We start from the raw sequence: 17,224 nt of genomic DNA on the forward strand, positions 1-17,224 counted from the left end.
GTGCTTTCTGGGTAGCCCAGCCACCGCAGGTGAGCTAGTAGAAGCCGGGGGAGAAGTTGGTGCTAGGTGAGGAGAAGCAGGATTTGTCCGGAGTGGGGATGGAGATGCCGCCCAAAGTGAGGACCCCAGGGAGCCTTTTCTGCCTGCAGCCTCAGGCCTGTGCGGGCAGGAGGAGAAGAGGAAAGGGATTGTGTGACTGTGAGTGTGTGCATGTATGTGGGGGGTGTGTGTGTGTGTGTGTGTGCAGGACAAAGTCAGGCCTCCTGTCGGTGGGTGCGGTTGTCAGTCTGATACTGGTACTTGGTTCAGTGACGAGTGTGACTGACCCACGCTCTTGCTGCCTTCCCCTCCCTCCCCTCAGCCCTGGTGTCTGCACAGAGCTATGTCCCCAAGAGAAAAGTCCAAGATTGAACCCCAGGATGAAGGTTCCCAGCAAGAAGGCACAGTCCTGGGCTTGGGATGGGGCTTTTAGAGCTGAAAGTGTCTCCGAAACAGACTCCGGGGAGGAAATGGTGAGAGGGGTCCTTACTTGCAGGCAATGTGGGTGTTGCTGCATTTTTCAGAACCACAGCATCCCCTTACCTCTGATCCTAGGAGTCGGCTATCGTGTCAGAGACAGGCTCCCATCTGGTCACAGGCATGAGGTAGAGCTGATGTGGCCCTGGAGGGGACATTATGCGTCTGGCTGTGCTCTAAGAAAGGCTTGGTGTCTCATGATTTCCTTCTTCCCCAGTCCTGCCAGTTTTCGCAAAAAGGATCCTGAAGAGAAAGGAAAAAAATTTCCCCATCTAAAAGTGCAGATCAGGTGAGCTTCTACTTTCTCTTTGTTCATAAATGCGTTTTTGTTTTTAGTACAAACATTTGCTTTTCTTTTCCTGAAATGTCAGTGGCCTATTCTAGGCCTATTCTTCCTTCCCAGTAAATGAGGGGCCATACAGATGGGTCACCCTCTCATTCACTTTTTGTAATAGTAAATATATATCCTGGAGTCTAAAGTTACAACTTTGTTTAATAAAGCAAATGAGATGAATATTTAAGTGGAATCACATCATTGCTGTCCTGCAGAACCTCAATTTAAAAGTGAGGCAAGATCAGAGGTGGTCTGATTGGTGTCAGTGACATGGGCATCTGCTTTTTAAGGTGTTTAGAGCAGGAATGTGATGGAAATCTGTGTCATCATGTGCAGGATTTTTTTCCAGGGAATTGATGGGTTGAGACTTGCTTATAAAAAGTTTGTCAAAAGAAAAAACATGTGCATATGAGTAAAGTAATATTCATTGTGATGTACAATAATACTCAAATTTTAAATTTTATATGAATTTCATTTACTATTATTGGGATTCAGAGATATTTTTTAAGGGTTATATCCAAAGTGATATTTCAATTGGTTATTCAGTAGAGAAAGGGGAAACAAACCAAAGACTGTCTGCTTTGCCCACATTTTCTTATTTAGTCTGCAGATGCCCCTCACCTGATATGTTCATGCAGAGGAGAATTTTGTCTGTGAAAAGGTCTTATTGTATTGAAGAAGGATCTTCAAGAGTTGTTGCTGCTGCTGCTGTCACTTCAGTCGTTTCCGACTCTGTGTGACCCCATAGATGGCAGCCCACCAGGCTCCCCGTCCCTGGGATTCTCCAGGCAAGAACACTAGATCGGGTTGTCATTTCCTTCTCAAATGCATGAAAGTAAAAAGCGAAAGTGAAGTCGCTCAGTCGTGTCTGACTCTTAGCGACCCCATGGACTGCAGCCTACCAGGCTCCTCCGTCCATGGGATTTTCCAGGCAAGAGTTCTGGAGTGGGTTGCCATTGCCTTCTCCCAAGAGTTGTTAGTCTTTATTTATAATGGTCATACTGATTCCCTTACTATTCCCACATATATTAAACAGATTTGCTTCCAAGATTTTCAAATATTTTTAATTGGATATAGATTTGTTGTATACTTAATATTATGGAATTGATACTTATTTTTTTCAAAAAGTTATTCAGTTATATTACATGAGGGACTTGTAAAAAAGAAAGTTAAAATAGCCCTGGCATCATGATTAATATTTTGGGGAGGTTTATTTTAGCAAAAATTTTTTTCTGTGAACCTGTATATGTGTGTGTGTGTGTGTGTGTGTGCATGTGTATGCAGAACAGAAACTGTTCTAACAAAACGTTCAAAGGACACAGATTCCACAACTCTTATTTGGAAAAAGTAATTCTACCAAAGCAGAGGTTTCTTATATCTCCATGAATATAGAAAGAAGAGGAACACGTCAGTGAAGCTTCATAAACTTTCCAAGTATTTATACCTCCAAATTTGTATTATATAAATCAATATATTATTTGATTTATAAATATAAATTATATATATATAATTTATAAATATATTTTTATATATTATATATATATTTATATATAATTTATAAATATAAATATTAAAAAAAACAAATATAAATCAAATAATTATTGGCACAATTTACCAAATAAGATAGCCCTTCAGGATTAAACTTCTTTGGTTGATTTTGGGACTTTGCTGGTGGTCCAGTGGCTAAGACTCCATGCTCTCAATTCATGGAGCCCAGGTTCAATCTCTGGTCAGGGAACTAGATCCCACATGCTGCAACTAAGACCCAGCACAGCCTAAATAAATAAATATTAAAAAAATTAAATTGCTTTAACAGGACACAGTAATAACCTCTCTAGTCCAAGTATCTTTAAATGCAAACAACATTTTGGAACACAGGTTTATAATAGTAGAAAACAGAATAAAATGGTAACAACTATAAATATTAATGTAAATCTTTACATAGGGCAGGAGACTAAGATTGAACCTCTTATTAACATTCTCCATTTAATGCCTTATTAGGTTCTCTTTATCAGCTTTATGTTGAAGAATGGTGTCTCTTCTTTTGTAGCAGCAAGGATGAGGAGAGATCTGCTTAGCACTTTTAAGCCTTGCCTCTAGAATATGTAAAATATCATTATAAAAAAAAGTGGGCATGAGACTCAAATTTTACTATAAAAACAGAAAGTAGAAAATAATTTCATAACAATACCATCTAACTTATTTAGCAATTACATGCACTAAATGCTATGTAATATCCCAATCTTCATGACAACTGTAGGAGACTGGTACTGTTCTTATCCCTAGTTTGTCAATAAACTAACTGAGAAGTTGGCAGCTGTCAGATTAGGACTTACATCCTGAAAGTCAACAACAGAGTCTGTGTTATGAATGACACTATAATCTCTCCCTTAATTGTACATCCTTTTTTTTTTTCCTGGCTGCACCACTCGGCTTGCAGTATCTGTTTCCCCACCAGGTATCGAACCTTGGCCCTAAACAGTGAAAGCACCTAGCCCCAACCACTGGACACTCAGAGAATTTCCCATATTTGTTTAATTTTCCTGTATCAGTTAGTAATTCATCATGAATATCCTTCTCCAACATTAAATATGGGCCAGTATAATCAGTATTAATAAGGGCCTTCAGTTCAGTTCAGTCGCTCAGTTGTGTCTAACTCTTTGTGACCCCATGAACTGCAGCACGCCAGGCCTCCCTGTCCATCACCAACTCCCGGAGTTCACTGAGACTCACGTCCATCGAGTCAGTGATGCCATCCAGCCATCTCATCCTCTGTCGTCCCCTTCTCCTCCTGCCCCCAATCCCTCCCAGCATCAGAGTCTTTTCCAATGAGTCAGCTCTTCGCATGAGGTGGCCAAAGTACTGGAGTTTCAGCTTTAGCATCATTCCTTCCAAAGAACACCCAGGGCTGATCTCCTCTAGGATGGACTGGTTGGATCTCCTTGCAGTCCCAGGGACTCTCAATAGTCTTCTCCAACACCACAGTTGTAAAGCATCAATTCTTCGGCACTCAGCTTTCTTCACAGTCCAACTCTCACATCCATACATGACTACTGGAAAAACCATAGCCTTGACTAGACAGACCTTTGTTAGCAAAGTAATGTCTCTGCTTTTTAATATGCTATCTAGGTTGGTCGTAACTTTCCTTCCAAGGAGTAAGTGCCTTTTAATTTCATGGCTGCAGTCACCATCTGTAGTGATTTTGGAGCCCAGAAAAATAAAGTCTGACACTGTTTCCACTGTTTCCCCATCTATTTCCCATGAAGTAATGGGACCGGATGCCATGATCTTCGTTTTCTGAATGTTGAGCTTTAAGCCAACTTTTTCACTCTCCTCTTTCACTTTCATCAAGAGGCTTTTTAGTTCTTCTTCACTTTCTGCCATAAGGGTGGTGTCATCTGCATATCTGAGGTTATTGCTATTTCTCCCAGCAGTCTTGATTCCAGTTTGTGCTTCTTCCAGCCCAGCGTTTGTCATGATGTATTCTGCATATTAGTTAAATAAGCAGGGTGACAATATACAGCCTTGATGTACTCCTTTTCCTATTTGGAACCAGTCTGTTGTAGTGTGCCATCAAAACTGACCATAATTTTATATTTAAAATGGATAACAAACAAGGACCCACTGTATATAGAACTCTACTCAATGTTATGTGGCAGCCTGGATGGGAGGGGCTTTGGGATAGAAGGGATCTATGTATATGTATGGCTGAGTCCCTTCACTGTTCACCTGAAACTATTATAACATTGTTAATCAGCTATACCCCAAAGCAAAATAAAAAGTTCAAAGCGGGGTAAAAAACTGACCATAATTTATTCAACCTGTTGCCTCCTGTAGCTATTTATTTTTCTAACAGTTGGTTATTCTAAGTTGTTATATGATAAACATCTTGCACATGTATCTTAGTGTGCTAAGAAAAACTGCCTAAAAATGGAATTGTGGTTGAATAACAGACATTAGGGGTCACAGGATGCTGAATCTTATGATAGTAGTTAGAGGAATACAAGCATTGAAACACAGTCACTATCCTTAAGTTTCTTATAATAGGGCAAATAATATAAAGTCAAAATAGACAGAATTAGCATGAGATAGGAGGTAATAAGGGGTAATAAGGGCTTCCCTGGTGGCTCAGTGGTAAAGAATCTTCCTGCAATGCAGAAGATGTGAGTTTGATCCCTGGGTTGGGAAGATCCCCAGGAGAAGGAAATGGCAACCCATTCCAGTATTCTTGCCTGGGAAAGACCATGAACAGAGGAGCCTGATGGGCTACAGTCCATGGGGTCGAAAAGAGTTGGACACGACTAAGCGACTAGACCACAAGGAGGTAATAAAGCCTTTAGAGATACTCAGGTCACATTTCTTGGGAGTTCATAGAAAGGAGATAGTATTTCTCTAGCAACCTCTGTCAGCTTTTGACCAGTTTATTCTGAGTTTAGGGGAACTCTGGTGAAAAATGAAATTTAGGCTGTGTGATTCATATCAGCTCTGTCCAGTAGAACTTTCTACACAATGGAGTATTACTCAGCCATTAAAAAGAATACATTTGAATCAGTTCTAATGAGGTGGATGAAACTGGAGCCTATTACACAGAGTGAAGTAAGCCAGAAGGAAAAACACCAATACAGTATACTAATGCATATATATGGAATTTAGAACGATGGTAACAATAACCCTGTGTACGAGACAGCAAAAGAGACACTGATGTATAGAACAGTCTTATGGACTCTGTGGGAGAGGGAGAGGGTGGGAAGATTTGGGAGAATGGCATTGAAACATGTAAAATATCATGTATGAAACGAGTTGCCAGTGCAGGTTCGATGCACGATACTGGATGCTTGGGGCTAGTGCACTGGGACGACCCAGAGGGATGGTATGGGGAGGGAGGAGGGAGGAGGGTTCAGGATGGGGAACACATGTATACCTGTGGCAGATTCATTATGATATTTGGCAAAACTAATACAATTATGTAAAGTTTAAAAATAAAATAAAATTTAAAAAAATTAAAAAAAAAAAAGAACTTTCTGCAAAGATGGATATCTTATATATTTACATTCTCCAGTACGGTAGCTACTAGCCACATGAGGCTCTCAAGCACTCGAAATGTGGCTGGTGCAGCATGAACTGTTAATTTTACTTAAATTTGATTTGATTTAAATAGCCATATGTGGCTCTTGTATTAGATAGCACAACTTCATATCTTACAGTTTTGCTTCTAAGATTCTAAGATGCTAGATTCAAAGTGAGACTAATGGAACAGATACAGATCAATATCATCAGAAATTTGGGTGGACTGAAGACCCAATTTTTCTTTCTTTCCTTAGCTGTGCTGGGTCTTAGTTGCTGCACGTGGGATCTTCTATCTTTGTTGCAGTGTGTGGGATATTTAGCTGCAGTATGTGAATCTAGTTCGATGACCAGGGATTGAACCCTGGCCCCCTGCATTGGGAGCTCGGCGTCTTAGCCAGTGGACCTCTAGGGAAGTCCCTGGAGACCCTTCTGCTGGAGTACCTGGTCTGGCTTCATGCAGGAAGCCCCTGCCTTGTATCCAGACTTGTGCAGCTTGTTCCCTGTGGTATAGGGAAGGTTTGGCTTCATTTAGGCTCCCTCTTTTCTCTTCTGATTTGTGTGTGGGGTATTATGGGGATAGAAATACAAAGAAGGCAAAACAGGATCATATTAGCTAAGTCATTTTGGGATTCCTTTGAGACATGGCTGGTCTCAGAGTCTCTTATTCGTCCCCCAGTCCTGGCTTCTCTGGATTCTGTGCTTTTCGAGTGGAGGAAGCCCAAAGAGGACTACCAAGTTCTTGCACTTCTACAACCATGGCCCATGTAAGTTCACGTTTCTCCTCCTTGAGATGTTGTGGTTTTTTAACTCATGTGATCACATTTATTATCCTGAAACTTCCTTCCTGAGACAGCACTATTGCTCAAGTTGCCCTCAGTCACTCTGATCTCAGTGAAGGATGGAGCCACACAACTTAGTGACCTTCTTCTTTGCCCCTCATTTCTCTCTCCAGTGTTCACCTATTTCGTCACCTCTCCAAGGACTCAGTCTTTCTCAGGACCATTGGGTGAAGTTGCTTGAGGGAAATCCTTGAACTTCTCTAGTTAGAGTCATGATTCCATGACACAGAGATGATAGTCCGTTAGACTCCACAGACCTGAGTGTTTCAGATTGATACGATGGAATTTAGTGTTGATTTTTTTGCACATGATGAGATCTCATATTGTAAGAGGTTTATAGGACTAGGTTGGAGTGTGATTGAGGCTTGCATGTCGGAATCTCAAGGGTCTGTCCAAGGGGTCCCCAGAGGGATAAATAACAGGACAGAAGTCAGTTTTGTGCTTGAGGAGGGTGTGCGGGTCTCTAGTGACATCAGTGTCATTGTGGATCATCCTACATCAGCATCCTTCAGCTTATGTATACAAATAAGGGTTCCTTATGGATCCAAATAAGTGTTCCTGATGGATGGTGGTGGTAGCAGGTGGGAAGCCCTCCCAGATCCCTAATGGGGAATGAAGAAAGGCTAAGGGACTGCGCTTTAGAAAGAAACACTAGGGCTTCCCTTGTGGCTCAGCTGGTAAAGAATCCACCTGCAGTGTGGGAGACCTAGGTTCGATCCCTGGGTTGGGAAGATCCCCTGGAGAAGGGAAAGGCTACCCATTCTAGTATTTTGGCCTGGAGAATTCCATGGACTGTAGAGTCCATGGGGTCACAAAGAGTCAGACATGACTGAGCAACTTTTCACTTTTAAAGGGACTGGGGGAGACCTTAGACATTTTGTCCAACCTAAATGCCTAAAAGTGACAGAAGGATTAGTCCGATATATCCACAAGTTGGATGAATAGCCAGCCAGTAAATAAAAGAATTTGTCATCTGTTGTGACAAGGGAAAATGCTTATGACATTATCTCATAATAATGAAGCTGAGTATTGATTAAATCAAATGTCTGCCACTGTGCTGTGCTTAGTCATGATTGACTCTTTGCAACCCTATGCACTGTAGCGTGCCAGGTTCCTCTGTCCGTGGGATTTTCCAGGGAAGAATACTGCGAGTAGGTTGCCATTTCCTCCTCCAGAGGCTCTTCCTGACCCAGGGATCAAACTCGTGTCTCTTGTGTCTCCTGCATTGGCATGCGGATTCATTACCAACTGTGCCAAATCAAATGTCAGTAAAGTCCTTTCTTAGAGATTTGGAGTATTTGGGGGAACAACAATTCATTACTTATTTTTTCTTTTAATTTTTTGAAAGGAAAACAGAACATAACTCACATTTATTCACAACTTAAACTATTCACATGATAGGCGGTGTGCTTATTTATATGATTTTGTTTCACTGGAAAACTTTATTCATTCATTACATGATACACAGGACATTCTATTTGTAACAACTGTATTCTTCAAAAGTATATAGGCACTCAATTTTACAAATTACTAATTTTCTTTTTCTTCCATACATGTTACAGGCTTGATGCCAGGTTAAGTGCTTGTTATATTGCCTCTTTCCTGCAAAGCAGTCTTCCCCTTTTGAAAATACAGTTAAAATATTGTTTATAATACATGGGTCTGTCATTTCAGATGTCCTTGTCATTCAGGGATGTGGCCATAGACCTCTCCCAGGAAGAGTGGGAGTGCCTGGACCCTGTTCAGAGGGCCTTGTACAGGGATGTGATGTTGGAGAACTACAGCAACCTGGTCTCCTTGGGTAAGGATATCTGCACAAATAATTGACAATCTGCCTTCTGGAATACCAGTTTTCTCCACTGTTGAATTTCAGAGTTCTGTTTTAAGACACCAGCTGAATGTCTTTCCCCTGTTTTGAAAGAATGGTTTGAGTATTGTTGGGTTGGAAACAGGCACTTGGTTAAGTGCCATCTTCTCCATCCTTCACTGACCTTCACTCTTTCCTCTGGTCCTTCCTACAGTTGCCTGTTATTCTACATTATTTCTAGGTTTGAGTCCTGTAATATGTTCAGAGAAGCCAGGTGTCATATAATGTGCATGCTTAGAATTCCTGGAGCTGTTCTGTGTTCTGGCCTACCTGCAGAGAGATTAGCTAGTCTCAGGGTTTTGTGTTTTCGTGATCATCAGAGGAGCCTCTACAGTTTATATAGTGTTGGATGGATTAACAATATTCATTTGCTTTTTTTTTTTCAGTTGTGCCACTTGGCATGCAGGATCTTAGTTCCCCATCCAGGGATCAAACACACACCCCCTGCAGTGAAAGCACGGAGTCCTAACCACTGGATCATCAGGGAAGTCCCCAATAATATTCATTCAAAAGTGAAGTAAACACATCCCATCCTAGAAGAGACATATTCTCTTTAACCTACTTTGTGGTTGAAAATTCTAGTCTGTGAATCTTACATTTTCTATTGAAAGAATTCTGAGGGAGAACTTGGAAGTATTTTTGAAGACAATATTTTTCTTCTGGGCTTCCCAGGTGACTCAGTGGTAGAGAATCCTTCTGCCACTTCAGGAGACATGGGTTTGATCCCTAATGGGGCAGATCCCCTGGAGAAAGAAATGTCAACCCACTCTAGTATTCTTGACTGGAAAATCCCTTGGACAGAGGAGCCTGGTGGGCTATAGTCCATGGTGTCACAAAAGAGTCAGACATGACTTAATGACTAAACAGTAACAAGAAATTTTTCTTTTACTAAAATAAAAACAACAACAAAAATAATACTGCATACTAGGCATCCTTGCAAGCTCTTATATATATGAATTCATTTAATTCTCACAAGAGTCCCCTAAGGTAATAATAGCCCCATTTACACTGATAAAAGCATAACACATGGAAGGAGTAACAGCTGATGAGTGACAGACTATTTGAACCCAGACCATAGGGCTCCAGAGTCTGTGTCCTCAATGCCTTTCTGTACTGCCTTTAAAAGCAAAACAGACCTTCTACCTCCCCTATTTGGCCTCTGTAGTCCTATGACCATGAATCCATCTAAATATGAATATTCTTCAATGGCCTTTTCAATTTTATCAAATGCTATTTTGACCTATAGGACTTTGCAGGTGGCGCAGTGCTAAAGAATCCACCTGCTGGTGCAGGAGGCATAAGAGATGTGGATGTGACCCATGGGTGGGAAAGATCCCCTGGAGTAGGAAATGGCAACTCACTTTGGCATTCTTGCCTAGAAAATTCCATGGACAGAGGAGTCTGGGGGCTACAGCCCATAGGGTCACAAAGAGTCAGACAGGACTGAGTGCATACACACACACACACGCACACACACTTTGACCTAGAGTTTAATGTAAATGTAACCAAGTCTAAATTAAGTCATTTTGAACTTACGGTTTTTGTTTCTTGTAAGTCATGTGGCATTTCTTTCTTGTGAGCAGAATGTTCCACTCCTAAGCCAGACATGATTACTTTATTGGAGCAAGAGAAAGAGCCCTGGATGATAATGAGAGAAGGAACAGGAAGTTGGTTCACAGGTGAGTGATGGCAGATCAGCCAAGGGGGATGCCATCACACCCTCTGGGTCAGAGAGACACATGGCCCTGAGATGAAGGCTCCTTTCAAAGGCCCAAGACCCAGGGGAAAAGGCCTGATCTCTGGGAAAACATTAAAATCCCCCAACATGAGCCCCTAAAGGCACTTCATCTTTGCCCTCATTTGTCATGGTCCTTATTTCACTTCTCTTCTATTTTCCTCCCATTTCAAAGAGGGAACTGCCTTCTCTTTTCCCCATTGACAACCATTTAATCTATGTTTCCAAGTCCTCTTCTATATTTACACTTCTATTCTTTTCTCCATTGCATAAAATTATTTTATACATACTTCCAACTTACTTGGAAGCAAGACTGTGCCCAAGTTTAAGTACCATTGATATAGATTCCTACATGTTGTAGTAAAGAAGATGACCTGTACAGAGAAGAAAGGCAATATGGTGGTGATATGTTTTTATCTGTGATAATTTGTCTGAATTTTATTCTAAGAGATTGAAGAGAAACCTTTGGGGAAAAAATTATGTACAGATTCTCAAAGTGATCTGCATCAGAATCATCTGATGAAAAAGATTAAAAATAAAGACATTCAGAAGTTGTTCCTATAGATTTTCATTCCTTTGGGTTGTTGCCCAAAAAACAGTATACATAAGGAACTCCCCTACATTCATCTAAGTAGGGGGACCACTGACTCAATTTGTTCATCCAATCACTTATTTTACCCTCTTTTAGCATCACATCATTTTCTGAAGCCTTTTGCCTTCTTTCAAATTGCATTACAACTTCAGTTCAGTCATTCAGTCGTGTCTGACTCTTTGCGACCCCATGAATCGCAGCACGCCAGGCCTCCCTGTCCATCACCAACTCCCAGAGTTCACTCAGACTCACGTCCATCGATTCAGTGATGCCATCCAGCCATCTCATCCTCTGTCGTCCCCTTCTCCTCCTGCCCCCAATCCCTCCCAGCATCAGAGTCTTTTCCAATGAGTCAACTCTTCACATGACGTGGCCAAAGTACTGGAGTTTCAGCTTTAGCGTCATTCCTTCCAAAGAAATCCCAGGGCTGATCTCCTTTAGAATGGACTGGTTGGATCTCCTTGCAGTCCAAGGGATTCTCAAGAGTCTTCTCCAACACCACAGTTCAAAAGCATCAATTCTTCAGCACTCAGCTTTCTTCACAGTCCAACTCTCACATCCATACATGACCACTGGAAAAACCATGGCCTTGACTAGACAGACCTTTGTTATCAAAGTAATGTCTCTGCTTTTGACTATGCTATCTAGGTTGGTCATAACTTTTCTTCCAAGGAGTAAGCGTCTTTTAATTTCATGGCTGCAGTCACCATCTGCAGTGATTTTGGAGCCCCAAAAAATAAAGTCTGACACTGTTTCCACTGTTTCCCCATCTATTTGCCATGAAGTGATGGGACCAGATGCCATGATCTTCGTTTTCTGAATGTTGAGTTTTAAGCCAACTTTTTTACTCTCCTCTTTCACTTTCATCAAGAGGCTTTTTAGTTCCTCTTCACTTTCTGCCATAGAGTTCTTTAAATTGGGATCCAGCAGACAAACAGCTCACCATCTGCTTTTGAATGGCTATAAGGTTAAAACTGGTTTTTACATTTTTAGTGTTTGGAAAAAAATCAGAAGAAGAATATTTTGTGAAACAAAAATTTTACGAAATTCAAATTTCTGTGTCCATACACCATATTGTAGTATTACAACATAGCTACACTTATTCAATTATATGCTGTCTAAGACTCCCTTTGAGCTTATAACGGCTGAGCTGGGTAATTGTCACAAAGACTGTATGTCCTATAAAGGCTAAAACTTTTACTATCTGGCTCTTTACAGAAAAAGTTTGCCGACTTGGGCTCTAAAACTCAACTTCTAATCTGTGTTATTCTTAGTTTGTCTTTTATTTTAACTATAAGATGCAACCCCTTATTCTACCCCCAACATAGAACAATCACATCACAGCGCTTGTTTCCTTCTTTTTTTTGTCCAGATTTGGAGTCTAAGTATTTCACCAAGAAGTTATTTCCAGAAAAGGATATTTGTGGAATATATTTGTTTCAGTTGCAGACAGTGGACGAAAGTCAAGCTTCTATCCATGAGGACACCATTTTCAGAAGTGATTTGCAGTGTAAACATGAGTTTGAGAGACAAGAAGGAAATCAAATGAGATGTGCTAGTCAAATGATAACCCAAAAACGTATAGCTCTTCCTCTACATGAGAAAATTCATGCTATAGAGAAATCATATGAATGTAAGGAATGTAGGAAGGCTTTTAGACAACAGTCAGTTGTCATACAACAACCAGTATGAATTCTGGTGAGAGACCCTATAAATGCAAGGAATGTGGGAGAGCCTTTTGTCGTGTGGGGGACCTTAGAGTACATCAGACAATTCATGCTGGGGAGAGACCCCATGAATGTAACAATTGTGGGAAGACCTTTAGGCTTCATTATCACCTTACTGAACATCAGAGAATACATTCTGGTGTGAAACCCTATGAGTGCAAAGAATGTGGGAAGGCCTTTAGTCGTGTTTGAGACCTTAGAGTACATCAGACAATTCATGCTGGGAAGAAACCTTATGAATGTAAGGAATGTGGGAAGACCTGTAGACTTCATTATCAGCTTACTGAACATCAAAAATTCATACTGGTGAGAGGCCTTATGAATGTAAAATTTGTGGAAAGACCTTTAGGGTACAACGACATATTAGTCAACATCAGAAAATTCATACTGGTGTAAAACCTTATAAATGTAATGACTGTGGGAAGGCCTTCAGTCATGGTTCATACCTTGTTCAACATCAGAAAATTCATACTGGTGACAAACCCTATGAATGTAAAGATTGTGATAAGTCCTTTAGTTTTCATGCAGAACTTACTCGACATCATAGAATTCATACTGGTGAGAAACCCTACGAATGTAAAGAATGTGGAAAAACCTTTTGTCTCCAAACAGAACTGACTCGGCATTGTAGAATTCATACTGGAGAGAAACCCTATGAATGTAAGGACTGTGGGAAGGCCTTTATTTGTGGCTATCAGCTGACTTTACATCTGAGGGTTCATACTGGTGAGATTCCCTATGAATGTAAGGAATGTGGGAAAACCTTCAGTAGTCTCTATCATCTTACTCAACATCACAGAATTCATACTGGTGAGAAACCCTATGGATGTAAAGAATGTGGGAAGGCCTTTCGCCTTCAAGCAGAACTTACCAGACATCACAGAATTCATACTTGTGAAAAACCCTATGAATGCAAGGAATGTGGGAAGGCCTTTATTCATAGCAGTCAACTTATTTCACACCAGCGAATTCACACCAATGACAACACCTACGAGTGCAAAGAATGTGGAAAGATTTTCAGTCATCGCTACAATCTTACTCAACATTATAAAATTCATACCGGTGAAAAACCCTATGTATGTAAAGAATGTGGAAAGGCCTTTCGCTTTCAAACAGAACTCACTCAGCATCACAGAATTCATACTGGTGAAAAGCCCTATAAATGTCAGGAATGTGGGAAAGCCTTTATCCATAGCAATCATCTTACTCAACATCAGAGAATTCATACTGGTGAGAAACCTTATGAATGTAACGAATGTGGGAAGACCTTTAGTCGGCACTATCATCTTACTCAACATCACAGAATCCACACTGGGGAGAAACCCTACATATGCGACAAATGTGGGAATGCTTTTATTTGTAGTTATCAACTTACCTTACATCAAAGAATTCACACTGGTGAGATTCCATATGAATGTAAGGAATGTGGAAAGGCCTTTAGTCGCCAGTATCATCTTACTCAACATTTTAGACTTCATACTGGTGAGAAACCTTATGGGTGTAAAGAATGTGGGGGTGCCTTCCATCTTCAAGCAGAACTTACTCGACATCACACAATTCATACCGGTGAAAAACCCTATAAATGTAAAGAATGTGGGAAAGCCTTTAGTGTTAAATCAGAACTTACACGACATCACAGAATTCATACTGGCGAAAAACCCTATAAATGTAAAGAATGTGGGAAGGCTTTTATTCGTAGTGATCAACTCACTTTACATCAGAGAAATCACCTTAGTGAGGAATCGCTATGCATAATGTAAGGAGGATATTGATTGGTTGCTAAGTTGTGTCTGACTCTTTTGTGACCCCATGGACTAGCCTGCCAGGCTCTTCTGTCCATGAGATTTCTCAGGTAAGAATACTGGAGTGGGTTGCCATTTGCTCTCCAGGGGATCTTCCTGACCCACGACTCCTGCATTGCAAGTGGATTCTTTACCATCTGAGCTACCAGGGAAGTCCCTACAGAGGATACAGTGACCTTTAGAAAATGCTTTTTATAACAACAGAGAATTCATAATTAAAAATTTTACTTGTTAGGGAACATGTGGTAATCCCCTTTGCTTCATGCTTAAAAGTTAACAGAAATAGTTTTATACTACATATATTGATTTAAAGAGCTGAATGAATTAAAGCATCACCCAGTCTTGGTTAACTGTAGAGAATGATACTGCTGCAGTGCATCTCAAATCAAGATGAAGGATACCACCTCCCCACAAAAATTGTTGTTGACCAGTACTTTTAAAAGGCACAATGACATTGGATTACCAGATAAATAAAACTGAAAGAAAAACAAACATACAAAATGAAAGCCCCCAATTTATTTTACTACTTTAAAAAATATATTTATTTTTGGTTGTGGTGGATCTTCATTGTTGCATGAGGGCTTTCTCTAGTTGCAGCAAGAGGGGGCTACTCTTTGTAGTTTTGGTGCATGGGCTTCTCATTGCAGTGACTTCTCTTCTTACAGAGCATGGGCTGTAGTTGTGGCACATAGGCTTAGTTATCCCACAGCATGTGGAATCTTCCTGGACCAGGATTGAACCCATGTACCCTGCATTGGCTTATGGATTCTTAACTGCTAGACCACCAGGGAAGTTCCCCCAATTTTTGTTATTGGATTTAACAGACATAAATTGGCCCTGTCATCTTTCTGTGAATAACTCTATAAATATTTGCTCTCAGTGTCTGTACCTTAACTCATTGCAGACCGGAAGCAAACAATCTGTGGACCAGAATAAGTACACGGACCACACTTTATACAGCATTACAACAGAAAATAATTCTGTTAATATGACAGATGTGGGAGAAGACTTTAGCCATGGCAAATTTTTACTAGAGTTCTCATAATTCCATTGCTGCCTGTGTGGTATTGGCAAGGTGCTCTTCCCCTCTGTGCCTCAGTTTTAAAGTGGTGATTATAGTACCTACCTAAAAATACTGGCAACCCACTCCAGTACTCTTGCCTGGAAAATCCCATGGACTGAGGAGCCTGGTGGGCTGCAGTCCATGAGGTTGCTAAGAGTCAGACACGACTGAGCGACTTCACTTTCACTTTTCACTTTCATGCATTGGAGAAGGAAATGGCAACCCACTCCAGTGTTCTTGCCTGGAGAATCCCAGGGACGGGGGAGCCTGGTGGGCTGACGTCTATGGGGTTGCACAGAGTCGGACGCGACTGAAGCAACTTAGCAGCAATAATACTTTTCTAAGGATGAAATTTTAATTTTAAAAGAACTTTAGAAGAGAATGTGTTCAATAATTATTACTTTCAGTGATATTAGTAAATTCATGTGAGAGGAAGACCCTGTGAATATAAGGAATTTTTAAAAACTCCACTGATTTTCATTTTGTTTACTTAAATAATTAATTATGGATAAAGTCTAGTAAAATAAACTTTCACTTCTAAAATTAAGAAGTCATTTCCAAAAACTAATGTGAGAAAGAAATCTCTAGAGTTGATAAATGTGGAGATTATGAGAGAAAGCTTTTGAAGAATCTGGGAGTGCTGTAATGCTTTTTCTTTTATAATCCATAAAGCAGACATGTTACTGTCTGCTTTTTCTGCTCCAAATTCATGATAAATTAGAAACTAACAATGAAAAGACCACTGTCTATTTGGAAAAATAAAAGAAAAATGCAGTGAATAATATAATGGCCTCTCTAGAATCAATGATTGTTAATATGTTCTCTTATTTGATTTGCTTTGTATAATTTTTGACATTTTTTTACTGTAGTGTCTGAGTATAAATACAGACATTAGACATCATGGAGCTTCCCTGGTGGCTCAGACAGTAAAGAACCTTCCTGCAATGCAGGAGATCCAGATTCAATCTCTGGGTTGGGAAGATCCCTTGGAGAAGGGAATTGCAACCCACTCCAGTATTCTTGCCAGGAGAATTCCATGGACAGAGGAGCCTGGTGGGTCACAGTCCACCTGGTCGTAAAGAGTTGAACATGACTGAGTAAATAAGCATGCATATAGCCATCATAACATTTCACCTCTCTATATATCATGCAACTCCTAAGAAAAAAGACTGCCTCCTACTCAATCACTATGTAACTTCACACTGAAGGAGATTAACAATAGTACCATATCTGTAATACTACAGATAGATAACCAGTGCCTTAAGCCAACATATCTAAAAGAATGTCTCTGGAAATAGTAGTATTTAATGGTACTGGGGAAATGTTCTGTGGTCACTTATGAACGTCTAAATAATAAACCCCTTCTAAGAAAAAAATGCTCAGTATCATACAATTAAAGACTTGAGAGGCCTACAATAAAGAAAATTTGCTTAGCTTTGTTTATCCTATTGTTTCTTAAACTTTACTAAGGAAGTCTCATTCACAACACCTAATATCTTCAGGATGTGAACCCACATGGGAAATGCTTCCATAATGAGAGAGTCAGTTCCTAGGCAGGTTGATAAGGAGTCTAGGGGTCCCCAAGGAGAGAGGGGTCTGGAATTCTCAAGGAGGAAGAAAGGACAAACTTTTTTTCTTTCTCCACATTCCTTAGGATTATATAACAATAATGTATCCTGCCT

The 17,224-nt window shown here is 40.4% G+C and overlaps 1 protein-coding gene across 1 annotated transcript; it reads left to right on the top strand.

Annotated features, from left to right (window-relative positions):
- Nucleotides 1–25: 25 nt before the first annotated feature.
- Nucleotides 26–16,329, top strand: LOC147353847 (uncharacterized). Its single transcript, XM_086352528.1, is given in 8 exon segments — nucleotides 26–66; nucleotides 734–805; nucleotides 6,594–6,681; nucleotides 8,431–8,557; nucleotides 10,207–10,302; nucleotides 12,323–12,631; nucleotides 12,634–12,969; nucleotides 12,972–16,329. Coding segments are annotated over 6 exon segments (2,343 nt in total). The 5' UTR covers nucleotides 26–66; nucleotides 734–805; nucleotides 6,594–6,672; the 3' UTR covers nucleotides 14,438–16,329.
- The last annotated feature ends 895 nt before the right edge of the window (nucleotides 16,330–17,224 follow it).

The sequence above is a fragment of the Bos grunniens genome, chromosome 18 (assembly GCF_055505025.1).
Source record: "Bos grunniens cultivar Pamir isolate PY7600 chromosome 18, Bosgru_T2T1.0, whole genome shotgun sequence".
In the NCBI taxonomy this organism is placed as follows: Eukaryota; Metazoa; Chordata; class Mammalia; order Artiodactyla; family Bovidae; genus Bos; species Bos grunniens.